At 45.4% G+C, this 25,563-nt stretch overlaps 1 protein-coding gene across 4 annotated transcripts in view; it reads right to left on the bottom strand.

Moving 5' to 3' along the window:
- Positions 1-777: 777 nt before the first annotated feature.
- Positions 778-25,563, bottom strand: part of BPGM (bisphosphoglycerate mutase) — a 25,747-nt gene continuing 961 nt past the window's right edge. The window contains exons 2-6 of one of the 4 annotated variants that reach the window (XR_004647138.1): positions 23,463-23,551; positions 22,107-22,202; positions 18,851-19,502; positions 4,666-4,909; positions 778-2,097 (exon numbers count right to left, since the gene is read on the bottom strand). Coding sequence is in view for 3 of the 4 variants with exons in the window: in XM_034781802.1 (XP_034637693.1) it covers positions 4,728-4,909; positions 18,851-19,451 (783 nt within the window). In the remaining variant the exon portion in view is untranslated. Of the gene's footprint in view, positions 4,910-18,850; positions 19,503-22,106; positions 22,203-23,462; positions 23,552-25,563 lie in introns of all 4 variants that reach the window. The other 3 variants (XM_034781802.1, XM_034781783.1, XM_034781792.1) reach the window with 3 other exon arrangements.

The following is a 25,563-nucleotide window of genomic DNA, read 5'->3' as shown; positions in this document are numbered from 1 at the left end:
CGTAAAATCAATAGCAACAGCCATGTGTCAAGCAGACCCCATGGAGTCGGACACTTCTCCAATTTGGGGCGGGAGGGGGCACTCTGCGTGGGATAAAGAGTATTTGGGGGAAGTTGTCTCCAGCAGCCAAAGCTTTAGGTATTGTGAGACTAGAAATCACAAAAGATGGCAACACTAGGCACAAATTCTAGTTATCTAAATTCCCCTAGAGTTTGAAATGGATACACACCCCTCCCTCACCCCAACTTCTTCTCATTTAAGAAGAGACATTGGGCAGTATGCATGCACTGTTTAAACGCCAGCCATATTTTACCCCAGAAGTGGCTCATCACACATCACTGAAATGTAATGATAGTTTGATAAGCACTTTGGCATCCTTAAACTGAAAGTGCTAGGCTATGGTGATGATGAAGGCCAGGTCTATGCTAGAGGCCTTGCAGTGCCACAGCTGTACCAAAGCAGCTACACTGGCATAAGATTTCCAATATAGCCGCACTATGCCAACAGGAGAGTTCTCCAGTCAAAATTAAACCACCCGGCAGTAGCTATGTTGGGGAGAGAGCATCTCCCACCAGCATAGCACTGTCCACACCAGCGCGTCTGTCGGTGAAACTTGCGTCACTCAGGAAGGTGGTTTTTTCACACCCCTGAGCGACGCAAGTTACACCGACAAAAGTGCTAGTGTAGACATAGCCAAAGTCAACTTGTGAAAACCCATCGTTTTCAGATCTATGGGAAGAATAGACAAATAAGGAAAAAAGATGAAGACAAACCATCTTAAAGTTGCATTTCAGGTGGTTTATTGAATTTTAAAGAACTTGCCAGCTCTACAAGTAAATATTTAAGTGTTCTCAACAGGATCACACAACAAACCACACATTTCAAACACATAAGCAAACCAACCATGCCTATGTCGCCAGCTGTGGAAATGCTGTATTATTTCCAGAGCTCTGAAGCTCACTCAAGATCAAGGGCAAATGCATCTTCTAATCATGGACTGAGAAGGGTCACCAGCCTGCTTCTCATTCATCCCTTTGCTGTAAGATAACAGAGCCTGTAGATCAGGCCCCCTTCCCCATGAATGCTGGCTTCTGTCCTCAAGTATACCTTCCCTCCCCACCTCATTGTGTGTCAGTAATATAGTTACAAGTGATGCCAAGAGACCAGTGCTGGTAAGTGCTCAAACTCCTGGCTTGGGCCTCCAATTCTGCTCCCTATTGAGGGGCATTTTATAGCCCCCAGGAGATGATCAAGGTCTCGGTCTGTTGCAGCATTGCCAGTGCAGGGAGAAGAGCATGAGTACTGAACCTTGGTGAGCTGCTTTGTCATTGACTAGAGTCTCAGCCCAAACAACTGCAGTCCAACTTCCTGCTGCACTACCAGAGCATTGCAAAAAACCCGTTCCATTTGAAACCATTTTTGATCTGTCCCACTCGGCTGGTTGCTGAACCTAGGGCTTCTGAACATTTACTCAGCACTTTCCCTCCAACCTGTCTACTTAAAGGTCAGGTGTTCCTAAGATCAGTGCTCCTTTCCCTTCTGCGTGAGAGCATGAGACACTGATATCTAGTCCTGCCTGTGTGTTATGTGAAACACCTGCGCAGTTTGGCTTATTTATCAGCATTCTGAGCGTTACACTGTAGCTGCAGCATCTCAAGTTCCCAAAAATTCCTATGTTGCACTGCTTTGGCATTGCAGTATGGTAAACAGCCGAGAACCATGCTCTGGCCTCAGCTACATGTCCATGAATCCCAGTGTGGTCAATGGGAGTTGCATGTATATAGCGGAGAGCAGCATGTGGTGCTGGTAGCCTTAGTTGCAAAACTATACTAATTATTCTCTACAAAAAAATACTAGATTACCTACATTTCTTTTCACTCCCTCCACACCGTGTTCAGGCATTTAAGTACATCTCAAACCATACAGAGGAGGGACTCCACTCCTGCTGAAGTCTGTGGTAGTGCTGCTTCATGAACGTCTTTACCAGTGCTAGTGTCAGTTGTCACACCAAAGAGTAATCCATGTTAGCGATGAGGCTCTTCGGTATGGCTCTGGAAAGTGAACATTCACTGATTGGCAGCCAACGTATTGATGCTACTGTGGAGGAGGAGATCATTTGACTCAAACACCATATACAGATGAATAATATATACAACAAACAAACAAACAAACCAACCATACACCAGGCTGTAGGTTGCTTATCAATGTCACAAGTATAGGGGATTGCATAGAGGTTCTCATCTAGTGCACAATACATTTGAGGATTAAAGTAAACTGACTTCGTATTTTAGAAAGAGAAACTATCTTAAAAACAGGAGAGACTGCCACCAGCCCCCTTTTGCTAGTGCAATATAAACAAACAAAAAAAACCTAGGAGTCCAAATGCCATTCATGTCAAGGAAAGATACCCAGCAATATGTCTGTTACAATCAGCATGCTTTAGTGACACAAGCTACTACTACACTCTGAAAGTCAGAGCACTAAAGAAGTGCAAGGCTGCTTGACTCGCCAGGAGGCGGTCATTTTCTTGAACCTATAAAAATCCAATTAAACAAGCCACTCACTGCAAAAAGCTACATGTGAGATTTTTTACAGGCATTGCACTCCGGGAATTCACAGTTGTTCCCTTGGCAGTCATAGCTTGGCTGCACTGAATATACAAAGGGCCAAATTCTGCCTTCAAACAGGCACATGCAATTTCCATTGAAATCAGTGGGAGCTCTGTGCACCAGAGGGCAAAATTGGGACCATTGAAAGAGTTCAGTTACTGGGATGGATTCAGATTTAAGCTACAGCAGTTTTACACCAGTGCAAGAGAAACAAGAGTAAAGCCTCATATCGTGGAATTTCCTGACAAGAGTACCTGAAAAAAAAAAAAAAAAAAAAAAAAAAAAAAAAACCAACCACAAAGTTGAGGTTTTTTGGTTTTAAAAAGGAAATTAAGACACCACACACTGCAGTAGGTAGTTGTGATAAGAGGTTCACAGGAACGAACTCTGAAGTAAATATTAATGTTCTCTACTGTTTACATCACATGATGAAACAGCTGTATTTATGTCCTGGAGTGGCACTGCACATACACTACTCCCCATTACAATCTCTTCAGTATTGCTCTTGCAAGGAGTTAGTTTTGGGAACACCGTGGTAATCTCGCTTGAAAAATGTTTGTAGAGTTCAGTGGAGACCACTCTCTAGCCCTTATCTGGAGCGCCATAGAGGGGTGGAAGTGGGGAATTTCAAAGATTTGGATCAGGCCCTATTCAAGTCAAGTCAGTGTTATCAGGGACTTTAATGGGAGTTGGATCAAGCCTGTAGATTCTGTTAAGTGCTTGAAACCTATCCACGTTACTGTTCTAATTAAGGGCTAAGTCCATGACAAGTCTGAAGTTCTATTCATGCACTAGCCTGTGTTCTGTGTTTTGAGGGCTAACGTCTGCTAAGTTACAACAGTGAAATTCCACTAGGTTTGCATGCACGTGTACGTATCCCATGAACAACCTGACTGCAGGAGTGTCATTTCAATGGGTGGTTTTATCACAGGGTGCCCATCTCCTCTCTGGGAACCCCCATTTCACAGATGGGAACTGAGGCACTATGGGTACGTTTACACAGCCTGCAGAAGCAAGCTTCCCAGCCTGGGTCGACAGACTCAATCTAGCGGGGCTCACACTAGTACTCTAACCCCTCTCCCAAGGCTTCAGATCCCAAGCCACCCCTTCCAAGTGCTGTCTACAGAGCTATTTTTAGAGCACTAGCATGAGCCCCATGAGGCTGTCTGTTGACCCAGAAGCTCACTGCTGTGGGCTGTGTCAATGTACCCAGAGAGGCTAAGTGACTTGTCCAAGGTCACACACAAAAAAGTCTGTGGCAGAGTAGGGAGTTGAACCTGGGCTTCCCTCGTCCCAGGCCAGTGCCCCAACCACTGGGCCATCCTTCACTTATCACTGGTGCAACCTAGCAGAATTTAGCCCACAAAAACTGTTTTTGAAAGTAAGGCAAAGGGGGAACAATGGAGTGGGGTGTTCTTCCAAGCACCCCCCACTCCATTGTGTGGTTAGTAGGATTGCACTTTTTCTGGAGCAAGAACTAGCCTTGGAAGAGTCAAGCCACAAGATACTTTTTTGAAGCACAAAAAAGAGCTGCTAGCAAAAGTGCATTCTCAAGCACAGCAGCGTCACTGCAATAAGATGACCAGAGAACTGCCTGTAATGTATATGCTAGTGCCACGGGCAGGCTTCTTAAGAGGTCTTCCAGTAAAGAACAATCTAACTGGCACTTTACTACCAAATACTTTTTGCAAACTGGGAGCATTTAGTGCTTGTGAAAGTGAGGGACTTCAAATGTTATTGGGAGCCAAGTGTTCTGCAGTGCAAGCTTTCCTCACAGAGCTCTGTCAATACTTCTTAATCCTGACCTGTAATATACCCTACCATACTGCTGGCTTGGGCCTTTCTTGGGCAAAGATTTGTGGCAGACTATAGCAATTTTATGTTGTCCTTCCTACTGCTTCGGATGAAATCAGCCACCTCCTTTTCACCTGTAACCCACACTGGGATTTGAACTCTAGTCTCCAAAGGTGAAAGGCTGGTGTACTAACCTAACGCATAACTAGCACTCCTAATATTTAAAAATTAACAAACTTACGAAATGCAACTTAACACTCACAAAGAACTACTTATTACCACACACACGCACACACACGGGAGTGGGGGCAGCATCCGGAAGCATTATTTCTTCTCAACAGGTTTGACTTTCCCTTGATCTTCCACTTTTCTGATGGCAGCTTGGATAGCCTCTTGATCACCTAGAAACTGGTGACGGCTAAGAGGGCGCAGATGCTCATCAAGTTCAAGGAGCACAGGCACGCCAGTAGGGAGGGTAACATTAACTATATCCTCATCGGAGATGCCTGCAAAAAGAGAGAACAAAAAATGCCACACAGTTAAACCCAGCACAAGACAATCTCCTGCTTTAAGATTGCCTCCAAGTATCTCCAAAGACATTGGTCCACATTCTCTGCTGCAGCAGCAATCTGTTCAGCTAAGCAAGGAGTTGAGCTGCAGGTACCGTTATGGCTTCTTGATTATCTGCCTGGCTCAACCCTAGCCCCAGTGCAGGTTAGCGCTAAGCTATGAGAGCTGGCAACAGTCCCTAGGAGGCTCTCAATGAGCTGGAACACGACATAGAGGGGTGGCATGGGAACCAGCTAGATGCACACTGGGAACTTCACTTCTGTGACCCAGAGAGCCCCTTAATGCCAACTGGCAAAGCGCACACCATACCCTAACTCACATCAGGCTGGACGCATTGTGTAGGATGTCATATGCAAACTGGTAAGAAGCTGGGCATGAATATTATTGCGATTTATGTACAGGCGGTGTATAAGGAATTATAGAGATGTGCTGGAACTATGTTCCTAAAGTGTGTTCAGCACACAGTGCATAAGTCCAGCCTGTCCTAGGCAAAGAAATGTTTTGCCTGCATCTCCAGTGGAAACGGAGCAAGGTAAGGCCAGAAACAACGGAAGTACACTTACACAGAAGGTAAACAAAACCATCAAAACTAGCAAGTGCAGGAGAGATTTCCCACTAACGATCACAACAGGGGATGCTGTACCTCCAGGAAGCCTGCCTGCCTCTTGAAACAGAGACAATGGCTGTTGGGAAATATAAGCAGGAACAGAAAGCCATTTTGGCATCCATCACCTGAGAGACACAAGGAGCCAGAGTTCTTGAAATGTGAGAAAGGTGGAACCTTCACTCAAGGGGACTGAACTCTCTGGGGGGCTGACTATAGTGAGAAACCTACTTAAACAAAGACTGTAACTTGCTGAAGTACGCTTTAAGTCACTAGAAATCATATGTTGTTTGTAACCTTTCCTCTCTTTCAGTCTTACTTGAAATCACTGAAACCTAGATTCTTTGTTAATAAACTTATTCTTGTTTTCTTACAAAGCCCTCTCAGTGCTGTTGCACTTCACTTCAATGTAGGTCTCCAGCTCACCTGACAGGCTGATGGGCCCTCTTTGGAGGCAGCAAATACAGGGAGTGTACAGGGAGAGGGACTGGACACTGCAGAGAGACATCTCTGGGGAACTTGGGAGCTGGGGTTCACTGATTGTTACCTGCAAGGCAAGGTGTGGACTGGCAGCATCCTGAAGTATTTGCTGGGCAAGGCAGACAAGCTGGTGCATTGGGGAGCTGATACATAGTTTTCCTGCTGCTAAGCTCACTCATACTGAGGCAGAGCAGTAACACGGTGGTTCGCAGTTTTGGCTGACCTGAACTGGATGTCAACGGGGGAATTCCCAGCAATGGAAATGAAATCAGTTTCTTCTCCCTTTGGGCCACGTAAGTGAGGCAGGGAAGAAAATCTCCCTGCAGAACACACATCTTTCTCGAAGGTGGCTCTTTTGGGCAGGGACGTCCCTCTCCCCTGCCTTCTACGGCATGTCTGCACAGTGCATAGCAGGGCAGGGCGCTGATCCTTAATTGGTGCCCAAAGGCACGACTGCAGTATGAAACAACCTCTGATACACAACCAATTTGTCAGTCCCTTTGAAGGGACTATTCAAGATTACCCCCCCCCATCCTTGTTTTTAAAACCCTGAATGCTCCAGCTAGAGTCTAGAAAGACAGACTTAATTCTCCTGCTATTAGGGGCATATCTACACTGGGAATTTACACTGGCATAGATACATCTCCCAGGGCTGTGAAAAATCCACACCCCGAGCGATGGAGTTAAGCCGACCCAACTACACACATCCTACCCCACCCCAGACAGCACTAGGCTGACAGAAAAATTCTTCCATCGATTTAGCTCCCGCCTCTCAGGGAGGTAGATTATCTACGCTGATGGGAGAACCCCTTCAGTAGGCACTGCTTGTATCTACAGTGAAGTGTGATAGCAGTGCAGCTGTAGACATACCCTTGGCCTAGCACTGATACAGCTCCACCACACTGCTACCAGTACCAGGGCTCGTCTACACTTGACACGCTACAGCAGCATAGCTGCACCAGCACCACTGCAGTGCTTTGGTGTAGAAACTACCGACACCAAGGGAAGGGGTTCTCCCATCAGCAAAGGTAATCCACTTCCCTGAGAGGCAGTAGCTAGGCCTATGGAAGAATTCTTCTGTCGACCAAGTGTTGTCTATACCTGGGGTTAGGTCAGCTTAACTACATCCATCAGGAGTGAGGATTTCAGACCCTGAGCACTGTAGCTGGGTCATCCTAAAATTTTAGTGTAGGCCAGGCGCAGACTTTTGTGGCAGACCTAGACAACATGGTAGTAAGAACACTTGTGCCCTCCCGACATTACTGCTCCCACTGCTGCCAGATCAACAGTGAGAAAATTGCTAGAGTAAAGGGAGCTTTATTTCGGTCTCCGTGTGTTTGCGCTGACTGCCACAGACAACCAGTAACAAGTCTTTTCTGCAGCTGCTGCCATCTGGGAGCAGTTTTCCCTCTTTCCACCTTGTTGACTCTACAAAAGATGGCCATTTCTCTCTCCTACTTTTATTGAAGTCCACCTGTTTTTAATTCTAATGCATTTTGGGGATAGAGATTCTATGAGACAGACTACACAATAAAGCTGTATTGTACTGGTCACATAAATCACCAGAAAAAACCTCAATCAGGCCTTCTTCCCAAAAACACACACCGGCCCACACACACCAAACAGATAGCTGAAAACCAGGATTTAAATGTAGCCAGAGAGTCATTGCAGGTTGTTTCTACATAATGGGTAAAATTTTCAAAAGCATCAGAGTGATTTTGGTGTCTACACTCTTGGGCTAGAAGGTGTAAATTCCAGCTCCAGGAGACATACCCATGCTAGCTCTACTCGAGCAAGTGCATTGAAAGAGAGTGTAGCCACAGCTGGGTGAGCAGTTGGAGGGACTAGTTCTTTTACGCTATTTTTAGAGCTGGAAATTTGCACTTCCAGCTCCAAGTGTAGACATATACTTTGGTTCCTATATGACTAAGTAATCATGTACGTGCTTGTGAAAATGTTGCCCCATGTCTACACATATGTTTTCTCCCAACAAAAATCTGTGCACGAGAGTAAGTTGTTGATAATGTCTTGGTTCCCCTTTAGGAAAGAGGATTATGGAAGCAGATTGTAATTGGAAAACTAGGTAGCCTGAAGTAATACAAGTTCAGAAAATAAACACAACCAACTTTCTAAACAGACTAACATGCCAAATGGACAAAGGGACAAGAGGCAAAGTACAGGTGAGCAGCTAAGAAAACAGACTGTTCTCACAGAGCAAAGGGGTAAATTGACAAATGATTTTCACATTAGGTGGAAGGCAATCACCAACATATAAACCAGGGGTCGGCAACCTTTCAGAAGTGGTGTGCCGAGTCTTCATTTATTCACTCTAATTTAAGGTTTCGCGTGCCAGTAATACATTTGAATGTTTTTAGAAGGTCTCTTTCTATAAGTTTCTAATATATAACTAAACTATTGTTGTATGTAAAGTAAATATGGTTTTTAAAATGTTTAAGAAGCTTCATTTAAAATTAAATTAAAATGCAGAGCACCCTGGACTGGTGGCCAGGACCTGGGCAGTGTGAGTGCCACTGAAAATCAGCTCGCGTACCACCTTTGGCAGGCATGCCATAGGTTGCCTACCCCTGATATAAAACAGTCAAGACATTCAAAGGAGCACTGTTATCATGAATGCAGGAAAAACACTGATCACAACTTGAACTATCAGTTGCTTTAATAAGAAAGGTTTAGCTTCATTTAAAGCTCTCCATTGTTTCTTTCAGAGCAGTTAAACAATAAAATTCCTTTGCCCATGGGAACAGGATGGCAGATTAATCCTAACAGGATACTTATAGCGCTCCACAACTGTATGCTCCTTTAATACAAAAATCGCTAAACAAAAAGTAAAGTTCAGATCTCATGAGCAAATCTCATTCATTTTATAATTTTGCCCTGATATACTCTAAGTTTGTGGTTTCAGTGTGAACTGAAGCAAGACTATTGTTGCAAATGACAGATTTGGGTTTCAACCCCAAAATTCAGGAGGACGTTTGCAGCTGGAGAGATGTTCATATAAACCCTTGCAAAGTGCAAGCACCAAAGTTTCTGACAGCTTTACTCACTATCCTATAACTGATCAAAGTCAGTCTGTAAGACAGTAAGACACTGGCTGAGAACAGAAGAATTCTAACCAACAGCTCCAAGAACCTCAAAGAGACTACCATATTCCGAGAGAATACTCTTCAATCAATAAACTTTTAGAATTCCCATGCAGAAACTCTGGGCTGCTGTATTCTTCATTTAAATAAAGGCTGTAGGACATGGTGTCTTGTATTCAAAGGTTTTGTGTTTGTAATGCTAATGGATTTCAAAAATTCACATGGCACTCACCTAAAAGATCCTTAAGAACTTTATAATCTATAAACCAAATTCACCCTGATGTAAACATGAGCAGATTAACTGGCTTCCTTACAGACATGGCGAATTTGGCTTTATACAAGTGAGGAATTGCTGTGTCCCCCCCCCCCCCTCTAAAATTCAGCCATGATTCAGTACTGATACAACTACAGTGCATCTGGTGAAGACACACTAGGCTGACAGGAGCACTCAACATAAAAAGCCCACCTCCAGCGAGCAGCAGAAGCTATGTCAGCAGGAGCAGCTCTCCCTGTGCACACAAGCGCTTATGTCGGTGTAACTTGCAACGCTCAGGTGGGTGGAACATTCATGCCCCTGAAAGGACACAAGTTTTGCCGACAGAAGCTATGTCTACTCCAAAGCCTAAGAAAAACCCAGACTGTTTAGATTATGCTGCCACCTGACAAGATCACAGCCAAAGATGAGAGGTGAAGGTTGAGGAGAGAAGGAAGAAATCCAAGAGAGGCGCTTCACACCTGCTTGGTTACTTTTACCACAATGAGAGTATTTGCACATGGGAACCTTTTACTCAGAATAAGATATTTATTAAGCACATTGGGCACCCATTTCAGTTGCTTGCTGAAAACTACACAGATAAAAATCCAAGAGCACTTCCAGACGCCAGCCCGGCTAAGACATTGAACAGAAATCAAGACACTAGAAACATGCCACTCTGACTAGCATAAGTGTCAGCTAAAGCTGCTATCCAGTTACTTCACACACCGTAACACAAGCCAAGTGACCTTTTACTGCACTTCTGCATCCATATCAGTCCATGTTGAGATCCATCCTCTCTCCCGCTCTAAGCAGGGTAAGATAAGGTCAATAGTTGAACACTGACCCTCCAAGAACACCCAGGTGCTGCAGGAAATACTTATGATTCAGTAGGTAGGACTCATTCCTCAGAGTTAATACCAAGCCAGTGTCCCAGCACAGTGTTAGTGGGTACAGTGTTACTGGAGATGTGGTCTTTCAGGAGTCTTAAGAGTAAGATTTTGCCTACTCATGGTCACTTGCAAAGTAGGGATGTAAAATGTTAACCAGTAAGCATTAGTCTTACCAGTTAACCGTTAACCCCCACGCCAGCTGGCCCGAGCAGCTCCAGCTGGCCCTTTAATCGGTTAACTATTTAAAAAAATATTTTATTGCTTAAACGGTTAACTTTTTAAATGGTATTTACATCCCTACTTGCAATCCTACAGCACAGCACTTGTGTCTTGGGGAGAGTCCAACCTAGATAATTGCATTGTGCCTACCTAAAATTCCTCCTGAAGTTTCAAGTGGCCATTCTGTTCTCTACTTCCTATCCCATAGTGTTGTGTGATGTTTTTGTACGCTGTTAAACAGGTACCACATTCCACCTCAGTGATGGCACCATTTCAGCACCCATTTCAGGAGCAGGTGAAGTAAGTGATCCCTACTTTGTAAAGAGAAGGTCTAATAAGTTATTACTGTTGGATCAGAACTAATTTCCAAGCACATTTATTTATGCTGCCAAATTTGATCCACTGAAACCCACCGGACTGAACAAGTGTCAAAGGTTTCTTATGCGGTTATCCTTCTACAATCTTTGTTTGAAGTTTGTTGCTATAAAAGAGCTTTACCCCCTGGCAGTACATGACATCTTCAGGCTTAAGGACACATGTGGAGCCAGATTCCAGCCTCTGGTCCAGACCTTTTACATCACTCTGACAACACAAGGTTGCCTAATTGGGGCATCCGAGAATTCCCCCTGCAAGGGAACAAGGACACAGCACTTGCTGGATAAGCAGAAATCACTACTGGAACAGGAGTTTCACTAACTTTTGTTTAATGGGTAACCCATACAAATTACTGCTCTGAAACATTTCTGCTTAGGAAAACATTGTAGATGGGCATCTGATTGCATTGGCTTTCTAACGTGACTCATTTTCAAGAGTCAGTCCAGCTTGTCTCATCTGCTTTTAATAAGCAACCTACGTATTTCAGAACCCCTATGAGGTCATTGTCTTACTGTTTACAAGCTTTTCCTTTCCTTCCATCTCTATGGTCACAGCAAAACAAAACATAAAAACCACACCAAATATCTGCCCCAATTAAACAGTGCTTGCACCCAAACTGCATCTTCAGGACATGATTCTTTAGACATACTGTACAGAATTTTGCACAGTACTAATCAAATTCCGTGACATCTTGCACACAGTTGCAACCCCATTAATGGCTAGTGCAGAATTTGGCCAAGGATGTTTAGATTATTAAATGAGGCTCCAATGTATTATTCCTGTTGGCAGTATGTAGAGGGCCAGATTTGGATCCTAATTACACAGAGAACTCCATTAAAAAGTCTGGATTTACATAGGTATAATAGCAGAATCTGGCTACTAATCTTTATGGTACTCAGATTGCTTTAGTGAAACCGAGGAGGCAAAATGAAGGACCTATTTACATTAATGTAGCAAGTTACATAGAACACTCATGAGGGCATTCCGTGCCAAAAAATTAAAAATTCTGCATAAAATATTTTAAAATTCTGCAAATTGTATTGGTCAAAAAAATGTGGAGGCTCCAGCACGGCATTGGGGAGCAAAGGCCACTGGCCACACAGAGGTGGGAGATCACTGTGCAGCTTTCCCCACACTCCTGGGACACAGACTCAGCGGTGAGGCTGCACCCAACCCTGACCCAGCGCAAGGACTGGGCCTGCCCCAGAAACACCCCATGGTCCTGACCCTCTGTGCCAGGTGCATCAGGTATGAGCAGACAGGCTCAGCAAGACTGGAAACAAGTGTGGAGGGATCCAGGTGTGGGGTGAGAAGGTTGTGTGGGGCAATCTGGGTACAGGTGGCTCCCTGGGGGATCTGGGTGCAGAGGGGCTTGTTGGGGGGGGTTCTGGGTGCAACTGTAATGGGACTTTGCAGGGGGATCCAGATGCTGGGGGAGTGGGGCTTGTCGGGGGGGCTCTGGGTGCAGTGAGGAGAGTAAGGCTTGGCAGGATAGTCTGGGTATGAGGGGGTCTGAATGCATGTGGGTTGGGCGGATGGGGGAGCAACTCCCTCTACAGGGATCCCTCCCGCTGCAGCTGAGGAGCAATGGGGGGCAGGAAGCGGGGGGGCTGGGAGGGAAGAAGGAGAGTTTGCTCCTCCTAGAGCCGGGGGAGAAATCTGGGCATGGGTCTGACACAGCCCCACATGCCATGCAGGGGAAGAGGAAGTCCCACCCTCTCCAGCCCAGCTGGGACTAGCAGCTGAGACCAGCACAGCGTAGGAGCCACCAGCCAGGTCTTCCCCAGTCCCGCCCCCTGCCCCACAGTGATTTACCTCTCTGCCAGCTACCCTGGGTACCTGAATCATACTGCTGGGGAGGGTCGCATGACCACTCTTGTGGCTTCCCTTTGCTTCCCTGTCAGAAAGTAATTTTTCTGCAGGGAAGCAAAGAAATATGCAGGGGACATAAATTCTGTGCACGTGCAGTGGCGCAGAATCCCCCCAGGAGTATTAGAAATAGGTCTCACTCCCGTCACCCATAAGATTTGTTTTTGTATAGGCTCTGAGGGAAGACATGACCCATCAGTGTGCTGGGATGGCAGTGCTACCTTTCAGATGGATTGTGACATTGATGTCTTGACCACGTATGGTGGTCAAAGAACCCATCATAGTACCAGCACATGGTGGGGTGTTAAGCCGATGTCCTGGCAAAATCCTGTTTAAGGAAACTATATTCTGCTTCTAAAATTTTCTCCTGCAGGCCAAACTTTAAGCAGTCTCAATCTGCCATTGACCAACAATGATATTAATTATAAGCTAGCTAGGGAGGGGCCCAGAGCATTGACACAGCCCAACATAGCAATCTACAGCTAGCATCTAGCAATATTGCCAAGCCCAGGAGTTCAGGAACAAAAGAGACCCCAGAAAAATAAATCCATGAGACTTATTGCCAACAGGTGTAAGAGGGCATGCTCTGTCCTCACCCTCTGATGCCCAGAAGCCACTCAGACTCTCCAGTGCATAGCACCTTCACATTATTTATTGTCTCACCAACCTGAATACATCTTGTGCAGGAAAGTATTTTCAGTAGTTTTTCACCCTTTCCCAAAGAGGTGGAGAAACAGATCGCTTCCCTTGGGATCTCAGAGCATACTGAGCTCTCCTAACCCAGTCATTTCCCTCTACCTCCCACTCAGCTGAAGGTTAATTGGTTCATCAGTCCCCAGACTGATCAGCTAATTAATCACATTCCCCAATCAGCCTTCTCCAGAGAAACGTATGGTGCCTAGGGGTACATCTACACAGCAAAGAAAAATGCATCGCTAGCCCATGCCAGCAAATTCAGGCTCCTGGTGCTCACGCGGCGAGGCCATTGCCATTGCTGTGTAGCCTGAGCCCAGAAGTCTAAAGCCCAAGTTCTGGGACCCTCCCACTCTGCCAAGTCACATAGCTCAGTGGTTTGAGCATTGGCCTGCTAAACCCAGGGTTGTGAGTTCAATCCTTGAGGAGGGCCACTTAGGTATCTAGGGCAAAAGTCTGTCTGGGGATTGGTCCCCCTTTGAGCAGGGGGTTGGACTAGATGACCTCCTGAGGTCCCTTCCAACCCTGATATTCTATTCTAAGTCCTAGAGCCCAGGCTCAAGCCTGAGCCTGGAAGTCTACACAGCAAGAAACAGTCCCTGTAAGCCTGAGTTGGCTGGCATGGGCCAGCCCTGGGTTTTTCTTTGCTGTGTACTTTAAGTGATCAGAGGACTGGCTCACTTGTTAGTCTCCAGCACTCTGTCACACCAAGGTTCACACACAGATCATTCCCTGCACATGTGCCCTTCCTGCATGTACATTTCAGCCCCATTAGCATCATGGCCGGAGCATGGAAGAAAACAAAGGGAGGTGCTACGCTCCCTGCCTGCCAATTGAGAAGCACTGCTTCAGACTCTGGTAAGTCACTGTCCTCTCCTGGTGACAGCCCAGCCCAAGAGCTTGATTTTCCTGGCCCAGTCTGATAGTGGGCAACCCAGCCCGCTTTGTGTATGCCCGCAGTTTCAACAGGATACAGTATTTTTTTTCTACATTGCCTGTCCTGACGATTGCACAGTACTGTTAAACAGTGACTGGGTTTTACCCCAGAGGAGGCTGCATTTCAGTGGGGGAGCAAAGCAGAGAACAATGCCTCCCAGAAGCATATGTGGCTCTCCCCTCTCATCCACATGGAAGGGAAACTCAGTTGCTCCTGCAGTACCTGTATCCAGAAGGAGCACTTAGTGGGCCCACAGGGAGGAAAGAGTGTTGGCTGGGAAGGGATGTAGAAGGTTCCTTATGTAAGGCTTGCACGGCAAAGCTAACAGCCTGGGGCTGCAGTCTCTTTTCTACAAATCCCTCTGCAAATTGTCCCCTTGAAATTATACTGTAAGACCACTCACAGTAGTAAGCACTACACCTGGGAGCGTTTCCATGGTGGGGGCTCTTATAGAAGGTCCTCAAAGTCTGAAGACCCAGTTACCAGAAAAAAATGCAGCAGGTTCCTTTGCGGAAGTATTAAGGGGATTGCCTGTGTGCACCCCAGCTTCACACTTAAGCAATGAAGGGAATCCAGCCTTTGACGTCAGACTGCTGTAGTGCTACTAAATCTTAACCTCACCATATCTGGCCCTTAAAAATAGAAATTAATGAAAAGGACACGCGGCACGACCAGATCACTTCTCTCAAAACCACAATGTAGATATATAGTTACAGGCAGCCAGGGTGCTGCAAGAGGCTTCAACCAGCCAACACAAAACAGAGAGGGAGAGAGGAACTTAAGGGGAAGATTTTCAAAAGCATAAATAGAAGTTGGACACCCAAGACTTATTGACATTCAATGGGAGCTGGACACCTAGCTGCACTCTGAGCATCGGGAAATCTCCCTTAAGTAGTTCTAAAGGCATCTACCACTATCACAAATTATCTGAACAGGGCACAAAGAGCACATGCTCCTAGGGAGGACAATTTTATATCCCACTTTGCATTAATGGGCAGGATCACACAAACCACAGAACCATATTTATCTGTCACTGACTTCAGGAGAATTACACGGAGGATGAAATTGGGCCTGAAGTAGTTATTGAAGAGTTGATGCTGTAGGAATGAGAGCTTTTAAACAGTTTATTTTGGGTGAAATTCACTCCTGTGCTGAGGAACTATGCATCACGTAAGCACTAATCATTGCTCTATGCAGGAGTTTGTTTCACCTCCAAATGCATGGACGAAGGGGGAGAAGGGTGTGTGTGTCCCAATCTATGTTAAATATTGTTTTCAGCAGAACTGCTTGGCTGTTTTTGTTTTTTAAAAACCATCTTCCATGGAAATCATGACAGATCTTTCAGGCATTTCAACACATCCTGCTTAAATCCATTCCTACCACCGAACACACACAATCAAAGCCTTGTCAGCCAGGAAAGTCTGCGGCTCCAGAGCAGGTTTTTTTTTGGTGGGTGGGGGGGCGGGTTAAATGTGGTTAGCAAGCCTGAGCCTTTCAAGCTTTGTTGTAATTAACCATAATGAGGGCAATGTTCACGTCCAAGGAACTACTTGGCCTGGATTTAGAAGCAGCTGTGTTCCAAAGATCTTTATAAAGGAGTCAGTGAAACCTCTTTAGGAAAGTCTTTTGCTGAAAGTTTCTCTGAAATGATTAACTATGTGTTATTTTACCTGTCTTAACCGGAGAAAGGAAAATCTGTTAGTACTTACTTCCGTTCAAAGCCTCTTGGCTTAAATCAAGGTATATTCAGCTGTAGTCTCAAAAGATAAAGCAGTCAATAGAACCAAAACATTCAGAAGTGGCCACGAATTTTTAATACCCAGGTTCAGACATCATGAGCCTGATTTTCAGATGTGCCAAGAACCCACAACTCCAGCTGAGTTAATGGGAACCGCAGGTGTTCAGAGCCTCTGAAAAGAGTCAGAGCCAAGATATCCCAAGTTGGTCACCCAAAAAGACTGTGGCCACTCAAAAGTGTTGGGCCACACAAATTCATCTGCGACTTAAAAGACAGCAGAATCAGGATCTACTCAGGCAGGACTCCAACCAGTGGGAGCAAGGGGCTCAACACCTTTCAGGAAAGGGTCAGCACCTCAGAGGGTAAGGCCTCCTCCATGGCCACATTTAACTTCAATAGGAGTTTTGTTCAAGTATAGATGGAGTATTAGATCGGAAGAGAAGGTGGCATGTCGGGGTGTGGCCAGAGGGGTGCAACTCTGCTCAGTTGTGTTATTTCTCTGCTGTAGTATATATAGTTCCTTAGGGACCATACACAGCTGATTTATGCTTAGAGCAGTCCCTAGGCTACTCTAACTTATGCTGAGGATTGGACAGCTGCAGCTTCAGAATCAGGGAGCTGGAACCAGCTCTAACTCCCCCCCCCCCCACACCAAGTGGATCTTGGTGCAGGAGAGTCTCTGGTTACAAACTCATTCTATAGTCCAGGGGTCTCAAACACACGGCCCACGAGGTTACTTTCTGCGGCCTGTGAGCTCCTCGCAGCCCCCCACCGCTCCCCCAGCGTTTACCTAGAGCGGCTCCAGCCTGACACGCACTGGGGGCAGGGCAGGCAGCCCCCGCACCGGGAAGCTGATGGAACCTGGGGAAGGAGGGGTGCAGGGGTGTGTGTGGCTATTGCTTCAGGCACCACCCAACAGCCACACACACCCCTGTGCCCCTCCTACCCAAGGTTCCATCGGCCCCCCCGAACTTCTCCTGCAGCTGAACCCCCTGTCCTGAGCCCCCTGCTGCACCCTGCACCCCAACCCCCTGCCCTGAGCCCCCTGCTGCACCCTGACCCCCTGCCACACCCCTCCTGCACCCCACACCCCAACTCCCTGCCCTGAGCCCCCACCACACACCACACCCCTCCTGCCCCCTCTGGGGGCAGGGAGGGGGTGGAGTTGGGGTGGGGATTTTGGGGAAGGGGTGGGGCCAGAGCGGGACCTCATGGAAGGGGTAGAGTGGGGCGGGGCCAAGGGCGCCGTGGGGGAGGTGTCAGTAAATGCAGCCCTCAGGCCAATGTATTAGTCCTCATGTGGCCCTCGTGGTCATCTGCGTTTGAGACCCCGCTATAGCCTGTAGGGTTAGCCACGGACATAGCTGGCTCTGAACATGGTTTGTGTCTGCACACAATGTGGTTAAAAAAGTTACACAGAAACTGTGCTCAGCTAGTGGCGTATCCCCCTTGCCAGGGTGCTTGGCTGGCACATAGCTGTTTTTCTGTAATTGATTCAGTGCACTTTTTTGTGGGCACAAGACATCCATACCATGCAAATATAACTGGTTTAGCAATCTTCTTCCCAGCTCCGTGAAGTACATTCCAGAATACACTCCCTGCTCTCTGCATACCACTGTAGGTGTACGTTCTCTGCACACTTTGGTGAGACAATACTTGCCCAGACTGTGCCAGAAAGAAAATGATGTTGGGCAGTGCAGTAGGTGCAGATGCACAAACATGGGTTTGATGATACAAGCCAGTGTTACACAGCACTTCTATCTGCTTGCAACCAGCAGAGGTGACTACACCTCTAGCAGATTATAAAAACATGGTTAAAAAAAAAAAAGTCATACTGTGACCAGGACCTACATCCTTAACTGAAGAACTGGAAGGTGGATTGTGCTAATTTATGGAGGACCTAAACTTGGACCCCATGTCTGTATAAAAAAAGCCTGTCCCAAAATTGGCCCTGGTCTATCCCAGCTCACACCCCCTCAGTCCCTAAAGGAATCAACAAGCCTTTGCAAGGTCCAGGAATGCAAGTTTAGCTGTTCACTGTGAAAGGATAGTATATGTATAGATGAATGTTTTAACAAGCATCTACCTGACACAGTATGTCAATACAACCGTGACTGATCAGTGATGTTTCGCAAGCAATTACTCTTAAAAGAAGATCTACATCACAGTAACAGATAAGTATTCCCCTCACACACTTATAGCCAGGCACTTTAATGATATGGTGAGTGGAAAAACAGAGTATAAAATCTGTTTGTATCAATCATCACAGTTAAATAGGTGACAGCATGGAAAAACAAAATGAAACAGGGCCAGATTCTGATCTTGGTCACATTGGCGTCTATTAACTCTACCGAAGCTGGATTGGTTACTCTCCTTTTTTACACTGGTGTAAATCTAATCTCTTAAAAGATGAAGAAATAAAGCAGACTAATTGTGTGGCACTGCCTTCCTCCCATCTGATTTTTGTTCAAGAGACCAATCTATTATTTTGTCTTTTGACACCAGATATTAAAGCTCTTGCATTGTTTTATGGAACGATCTTATGGGATCAAATGCTGCTTGCCATTTAAGTCAGTGTATTGCTGCAAGCGTGGCAAAACTGGCTCTATGTACCAAATGCAAAAAAAAGGGTTGGATCAGCATACAAGACAACTTTTTAAACAAACAGAAGCCTGGTTACTGTTACTACTAAAGCAGAAAGATTGTGAAGATCTTTACCTTCCAGATGCTTGAGCAGTGCCCTAGTGCTGTTTCCATGAGCAGATATGAGGACCATTTTGCCGCTTTTCAGTTCTGGTGCTATCTTTTCATTCCAATAGGGAAGGAGTCTCTCCAAAACTTCTTTTAAGCTTTCAGCCTTTGGGAGTTTGTCCTGCGACACATCACAGCATTTGTATCTGCGATCATTATAGATCTCTTTGTAGTAAGGATGAGATTCAGTTATGGGAGGTGGAGTAACATCATAGCTTCTTCTCCATATTTTCACTTGCTCTTCACCATGGTTCAGCGCCATTTCAGCTCTGTTGAGACCGATCAGTGCACCGTAGTGGCGTTCATTCAGACGCCATGAACTTTGGGTGGGAACCCATTCTTGTCCCATCTCTTCCAACACCAGCCAAGCAGTCTGAATAGAACGGCTTAGGATGGATGTAAACACATGGTCAAACTGAAAACCTAGTGCTTTGAGGTGTTTCCCACAGTTCTGAGCTTCCTTTATCCCATCGCTGCTCAGCTTCTGATCCACCCAGCTGCAAAAGCGGTTTTCTTTGTTCCAGGCTCCTTCCCCGTGTCTTAACAGAACAAGTTTGCACTTATTCATTTTGATTCTGGCTTCACTCAGCTTATAGTCTAGTGTTTAATGTTGAGCCATCTAGACAAGAGATATGAAATGAGTATGTCACTAGAGAATAAAGTAAAATTAAGTTGTATGTACTTTAAGTGTTGTATCCACTGAAGGAAGTTCTTGGGTGTCCTCTGTGCCGATTGCTAGCCTTTGCATTCCTTTCCTCCCCGCTACATAACAAGTGACCACCACCTTCCCTTAGAGTTCACTTCTTCCACCCAACTTGTAATTTTTAGCCCACTTAGGGCATGTTGTTACATTAATTAAAGCAGCAGATATTGCAGGTCAGATCTGACATACAGACTTCCCTCAAGTCCTTATATAGTGCAACCTTGGTCTACAGATCTAATCGTGTTTCGTCACAGTTCCCCAGACAACCTTCATTCTGACCATTATGCCAGTCTATGTTCACTCTCTTCCCATTCCTGTAACTTTGTCCACAACTCCCCTTACACATGAAACACCCTCCCCATCCCACTCATCCAGCCACATTCTCAGCAGTTGAACGCCTTATTAAGGCCATTCTAGGATGCACATAACTAGTGAGCATATAAATAAATAAAATAAATAAATAAATGAGCCCACAGAAGACACACTGGTTATTCCTTCCTCTTGATTTCCAAGTAAATCTCATTTCTTTTGTGTCCATGGATTAGACTGCAAGATGTTCATGCAGGGACCATAGCCCTTTCATTTCTTGTACAGCACTGGGCAAATCTGGGGTTATTGATTTTTAACAACAATATCCAGAGGAAAGCTATCAAAGCACAGCACATTTTCTTTTTGTTTATCTGTTGCCTCATCAACAGGATGATATTATCTTCAGTGGGAGATGGATTGGGCTGTTAGGCTAACATTTTCCAGAGTGGCCACAGATTTTCTGGGTGCCCAGCTTGAGATACCTGGGACCTGATTCTGAACATCTGCAACTTTCATGAACACTGACTGGAATTTTGGGGGCTCAGCCCTTAAGTCTCTCAAGCTGGGAACCCCAAAAGTCTCCAGCCATTTTTGGTCTTACATTATGAATGGTGTGGGCCAGGGACCATGCATTCCACTGCCTTCTGAACAGCACAAAACACATCAGCTTTGCAGACTAGGTCTTCAGCAGCTATTCAGAGGGGCTAAATTATCGAATGGAATCAGTGTTTTGATGCTGCTGACTACAACAGTGTGATCACACTGAACGGTGTGCTAGAATTCTCAACCATCACCATGGAACAAAGTGTACAGACATAACACAATGGTACCATGAAGCACTTCTTCCAGCCACACATTTCGGTTTGGTTACTATTTGTATTGCTATAGCAGCTACAAGCCCCAGTCATGGATCAGGACCTCACTGTGCTAGGTGCTGTACAAACAGAACAAGAAAGTCCCTGTCCTAAAGATCTTAGGATTTTACCTTACGTTTACAAAGCATCTGCGATGGGGTCTATCAGACTCTCTGCACCTGGCTGAAGACATCAGGATCCAGACACCGCAGCTCAAGGAAAACCCACACAGGCCGGGCTACCAACAAAACTAGTTGCTGTGGGGGCCTAGAAGAGCCAGGAGGAGACACTGACCAATTGAGAGCCAGCAAGCCAGTGAAGGCGGCTTGCCTGCTGCCTCTCAGGGAGGGTGCTGGTGAGGCTGCCACAGGAGAGGTGCTCCTCAGTAGTAACCCACTATCTGATGCCAAGCTCATGGCATAGGCCATTCGGCTCCAGGCAGGCTGCCACAGGGTCCCAAAGCATTTAACAGGAAAAAAAATGCAGACCTCTTCAACAAAGAATGGAAACCAGGTGGACAAGTGGGAGGGGAAAACAAAGATGAAGGCCACAGAGTAAAACAGCTGCTCTTACAGAAAAGGGCCACAGATCTTTTCTCCTGATTCTCCATGGAGACTACTTAGTTCTGAATCTCATCAACACGTATCCTACTCCACACACACCCTAAATTCATAGAAATCAGGTTTGTACTACAGGAAGTTCAAGTCAACCCTGATGGGATTGAAGCTTGTGACTCCATAAATTGGAAGCAAGATGCTTACAGTATTAAGCCATCTCTTTGAGAGCCCAGGGTTCTAAGAAAAAAATGTCAAAGCATTTCTCCCTCTGGAGGAAAGAAAAAAAAAAAAGTGCTTCCCTTTCAGTGGTCTCCTCCCACGGAGACTTTAAAAATATGCTGCCCACAACAAAATAGCATGCAAGTTCCTATAGCACTATAACCTCATAAAGGGCCCACAGTTTATAAAGAAGGTTCATTGTCTAGATACTGAACGTTTATTGTTGAGATCACAGGATTGTATCATCCACAGGAACTGATCAACTGATTTACAAGTCCAAATTCAGACCTGATGTGACCAGAAAGGCAAGAAAGTTGCACCCTCTTACATAAGTTCTGAGCTGGGCATCACAGGAGCCCAACACAAGTCACCTAAGGATAGAGGAAAAAAGGACCCACCCAGAGATAAATTTGTCTTGGGCGTAACTATGGACTTCAGTACAATTATATACAAGATTTGGACCACTATTCTCGTAATTATATTTAGAGGGGAGGGGCAGAAATATGTTTCCTTAAATATCAGCACAATACTGAAATAATTAGCTAAAAACTAGAGTGACATATAGAAGTAATTGTCCTCACCTGAACTATTGCAAATGCATTCCACTGGCACAAACCCCCAGGCACAGAGACTTGAGCTGCTGTCAAAAGAACATCATGGCTTCAGTATGAAGCTATCTGCAGGAAAAGAAAAGGCAGTTAGAGTCTTGCCACAGGAAGGAACTACACGGACAGATAGTCATGGCAACGCTGTCAACAAAGTGAGCCACCAACCCTGCCTCTTTGGGTACGTCTACATGGCAGCTAGGCACGTGCCTCCCAGACCAGGCAGAGACTCACACTAGCTCCGCTTGAGACAGTGTGCCGAGAATAGCACTGTGGATGTTACAGTCAGGCTAGCTACCTAAGTTCAGTCCCACACTATCTCCTGGATCTGAGTTTTGGTAATTAGCCCAAGCCTTCACCAGTGCCGCAACATCCACACTCCTATTTTAGCATGCTTGCTTGAGCTGAGCTAGTGTGAATCTGTCAGCCTGGGTTGGGAATCACCTCCCAGCTGAGCATGACACAGATCGAGCACTTCAGAAGAGAGAAATCTGCTTGCCTCCCAGATATTCCAAGAAGCCACTAACCCCACCTCTCCAGAGACTTGTTTAGGCAGCACAGTCTCTGTCTTGAAGAGCTTACAGACGAATAGGATACAGGTAGGAAACAACAACAATAAAGGGGATATTGCCAATGTAGAAAGACTTCATTGAAGAAATGGGTTGGACACATGTGGAGCCCTGTCCCAAGTGAAGAGGGCAGCATGGTAGACGGCACAAAGCCCAGCTCAAGGGGAGAAGAGGCTCATTAGGAGACGTGGAGGAGTTTAAGCAGCAACTGGGGTCGGGAGGAGAATTATATTAGGGTGTAGATGTAAGGATGGAGCTGTATCTTACAGATGAGAGGTTTGTTGTTCCACTCGGCTACACACAGTGAAGCCAATGGAGTTACACTGGACTAAAACAGCTGTGACAAGAGTGGGGAATCAGATCTGAGAAGCTTGAACTTAGTGCTGAAGAACAGAAGCTAGTGAAAGATCTGAGAGGAGAAGTGATGTGGCCAGAGCAGTGAAAATAAATATGATCTTGGGAGTCATGTAGCTGTAGCCTGGAGGGGGATGCAGGAAAGAGGTGCAGAGCAGGAGGTTACAGTACTAGAGATCAGAAGCGACCATGGAATGAAGCAAAGTTATAGCAGCAAGAATAGAAAGGGATAGAATGTAGAGACACAATAACAGAGGAACAAGCAACAATTCATAATTAGAAGAATCCTCTATATGGGAAGTGAAGGAGAAAGAGGAACCAAAAACCAAGCCTCTGAACCCCACCTCCTGGGGCTGAGCAAGAAATTGAGGACTCTAGCTCTCTAAAGCAAGATCCCCGACATCCTTACATGTGGGTTCAGACAGATGGAAGTTACTGATTGGCTTCTTCTCTGGGAGACACTGACCCTGTCTCCCTGGGTGAAATAGGCAACGTCACCTGTAGGGAAGGAGATTGGGGAAATGACAAAGTGGAGAAAAGATCAGCTGCCTCTGTGCCCAGCTACATGCTGTTTATTTAGAAACCACTCACATGCAAAATATCCCAGATGCTATAAAGAGACTAAAAAGTTAACCGTTTGTGCATTGCAGAATACCCATCAGTGGTGGAGACAAAACTCTGCACTGGTTAGAGAAAATCAGGTAATTGTGCTTGCTCAGGAAGTATTCTGCACCTGCAGTTATCTGGATTACATGAACAAATACAGGATTTTGCCTACATAACAGGCAAACATGCATTTTGCAGTTCTCCCACTGCAGAGATTTGAACACATTTGAGTCAAATGGGCTCATCACGGTTGCCATTCTGATTTGGTACCATTTTAGACACACTTAACACAAGGTGAAGGACCAAGGTGAATCAGGCCCTCTATTTGAAACAAATAACATTAAACTGCATTTTTAAGCTTTCCAAAACTGTGCTCTCTCCTTATTCCCTTATTTTAAAAGGCCACTGCATTACTTCCTATGAACAGATACCAAGACAAAATAACGCAGTCTCTATTAAGCCACAGTAGACTTTTCCAATATTTTCAGATCGGTTCTGTATTTCTGTAAGCACATAGGTAGATTTAGATACTAAATACACAACACTACCATTTGTCACAAGTGAAGTTATGCACTTTTCAGAGTCAGCTAACTGGATGATCTTTTATCAGAATTAAAATATTTTTTAAAAGTAGCTGAATTTGAAAGCTTCAGGATTGACAGTCAAAAGTCAGAGATGGGGGGAGGGAGAGGGAAGGGAAGACTTGAAAAATGTTACCTTGGATGATTTAACAAATGTACCTAAGCGACAAAGGGAGCTTAAATCCTACTTTCAAAAGTGATTTAGGCAGTTAGGCACCTTGTAAATCCCAAATCAAAGGAGTTAGGTGGATTTGGGCATATAACTCACACATCTTTGAAAATTTCAGCATAAGTGAGTTAGGTGCCCAAACCTACCTAACCCCTTAGACTGAGATTTACAAGGTGCCTACGTGCTTAAGTGACTTTTGAAACTAAGACTTTGACACTTTTGAAAATGTTATCCTTTGCCTGCCCACAGGGCCAGTGCTTTGTTCAGTTAAATTTTAAGTGACAAGTCATAGGGCTTCCACCACTTTCCCTAGGAGAATATTCCCCAGTAACAGATCTCAGTCTGATAAAACTATTCCTGATGTCTATTCAAAATTCCCCCCTTCATAATGTCCAGCTATTGATACCCTATAGTGCCACACCAAATAGATTCTTTTCTCTTTGGATATTGCACCTTTCAAGTATTCATAGATGGTTTCACATCCCACTCCACCTTTTCAGCCTATTTTCAACATCACTTTGATTAGTTAAGAATGTTCTCATTGCAAAATGCTCAGGTTTCATTCTCAGATAGCCCTTACATGTATTCCTCCCCCCAGTATTTTTACTGATAACTTTTGTTTATTCCCCAGACTGCACCCATTGGCCTCATACCTGCAGACCTGACGCACACTCCAGTCCCACTGAAGTCAAAGGACTTTAGCCTTCATAAGGACAGCAGGATCAGGCCTACTGTAGAACAGCATATTTGGCTGTGCCTCACAATGAAGCGAAAGGTAACTATTGAACATGGCAACATCTTAGACTGGCACAGCCTTGAACACAATGCTGTCTCGAGGCCCGATTTTCAGAGGTACTGAGCACCTGCAGCTCCTACTCTGACCAGATGACATTATGGCTCTGAGCACCTCTGAAAAAAATCTAGTTCTGAATGGCAGATCTGTATCTTGTGAAAACACTCCCCATTCATAAAGGCGATACTGAACAGCACCTTAGAGATTGCTCATTTAGTAACTTTTTTAAAATGCTATTTTCCAAGCACCAATCCCCCTGCCCCATCATTTACATTGCACAGCTCACATTTCTGATTTGTAAAAAAAACAATAGGGTGACCAGACAGCAAGTGTGAAAAATCGGGACGGGGTGGGGGGGGGG

Source organism: Trachemys scripta, chromosome 1 (genome assembly GCF_013100865.1).
Source record: "Trachemys scripta elegans isolate TJP31775 chromosome 1, CAS_Tse_1.0, whole genome shotgun sequence".
NCBI classification, from domain to species: Eukaryota; Metazoa; Chordata; order Testudines; family Emydidae; genus Trachemys; species Trachemys scripta.
This window is presented reverse-complemented; position numbering and strand designations above follow the sequence as displayed.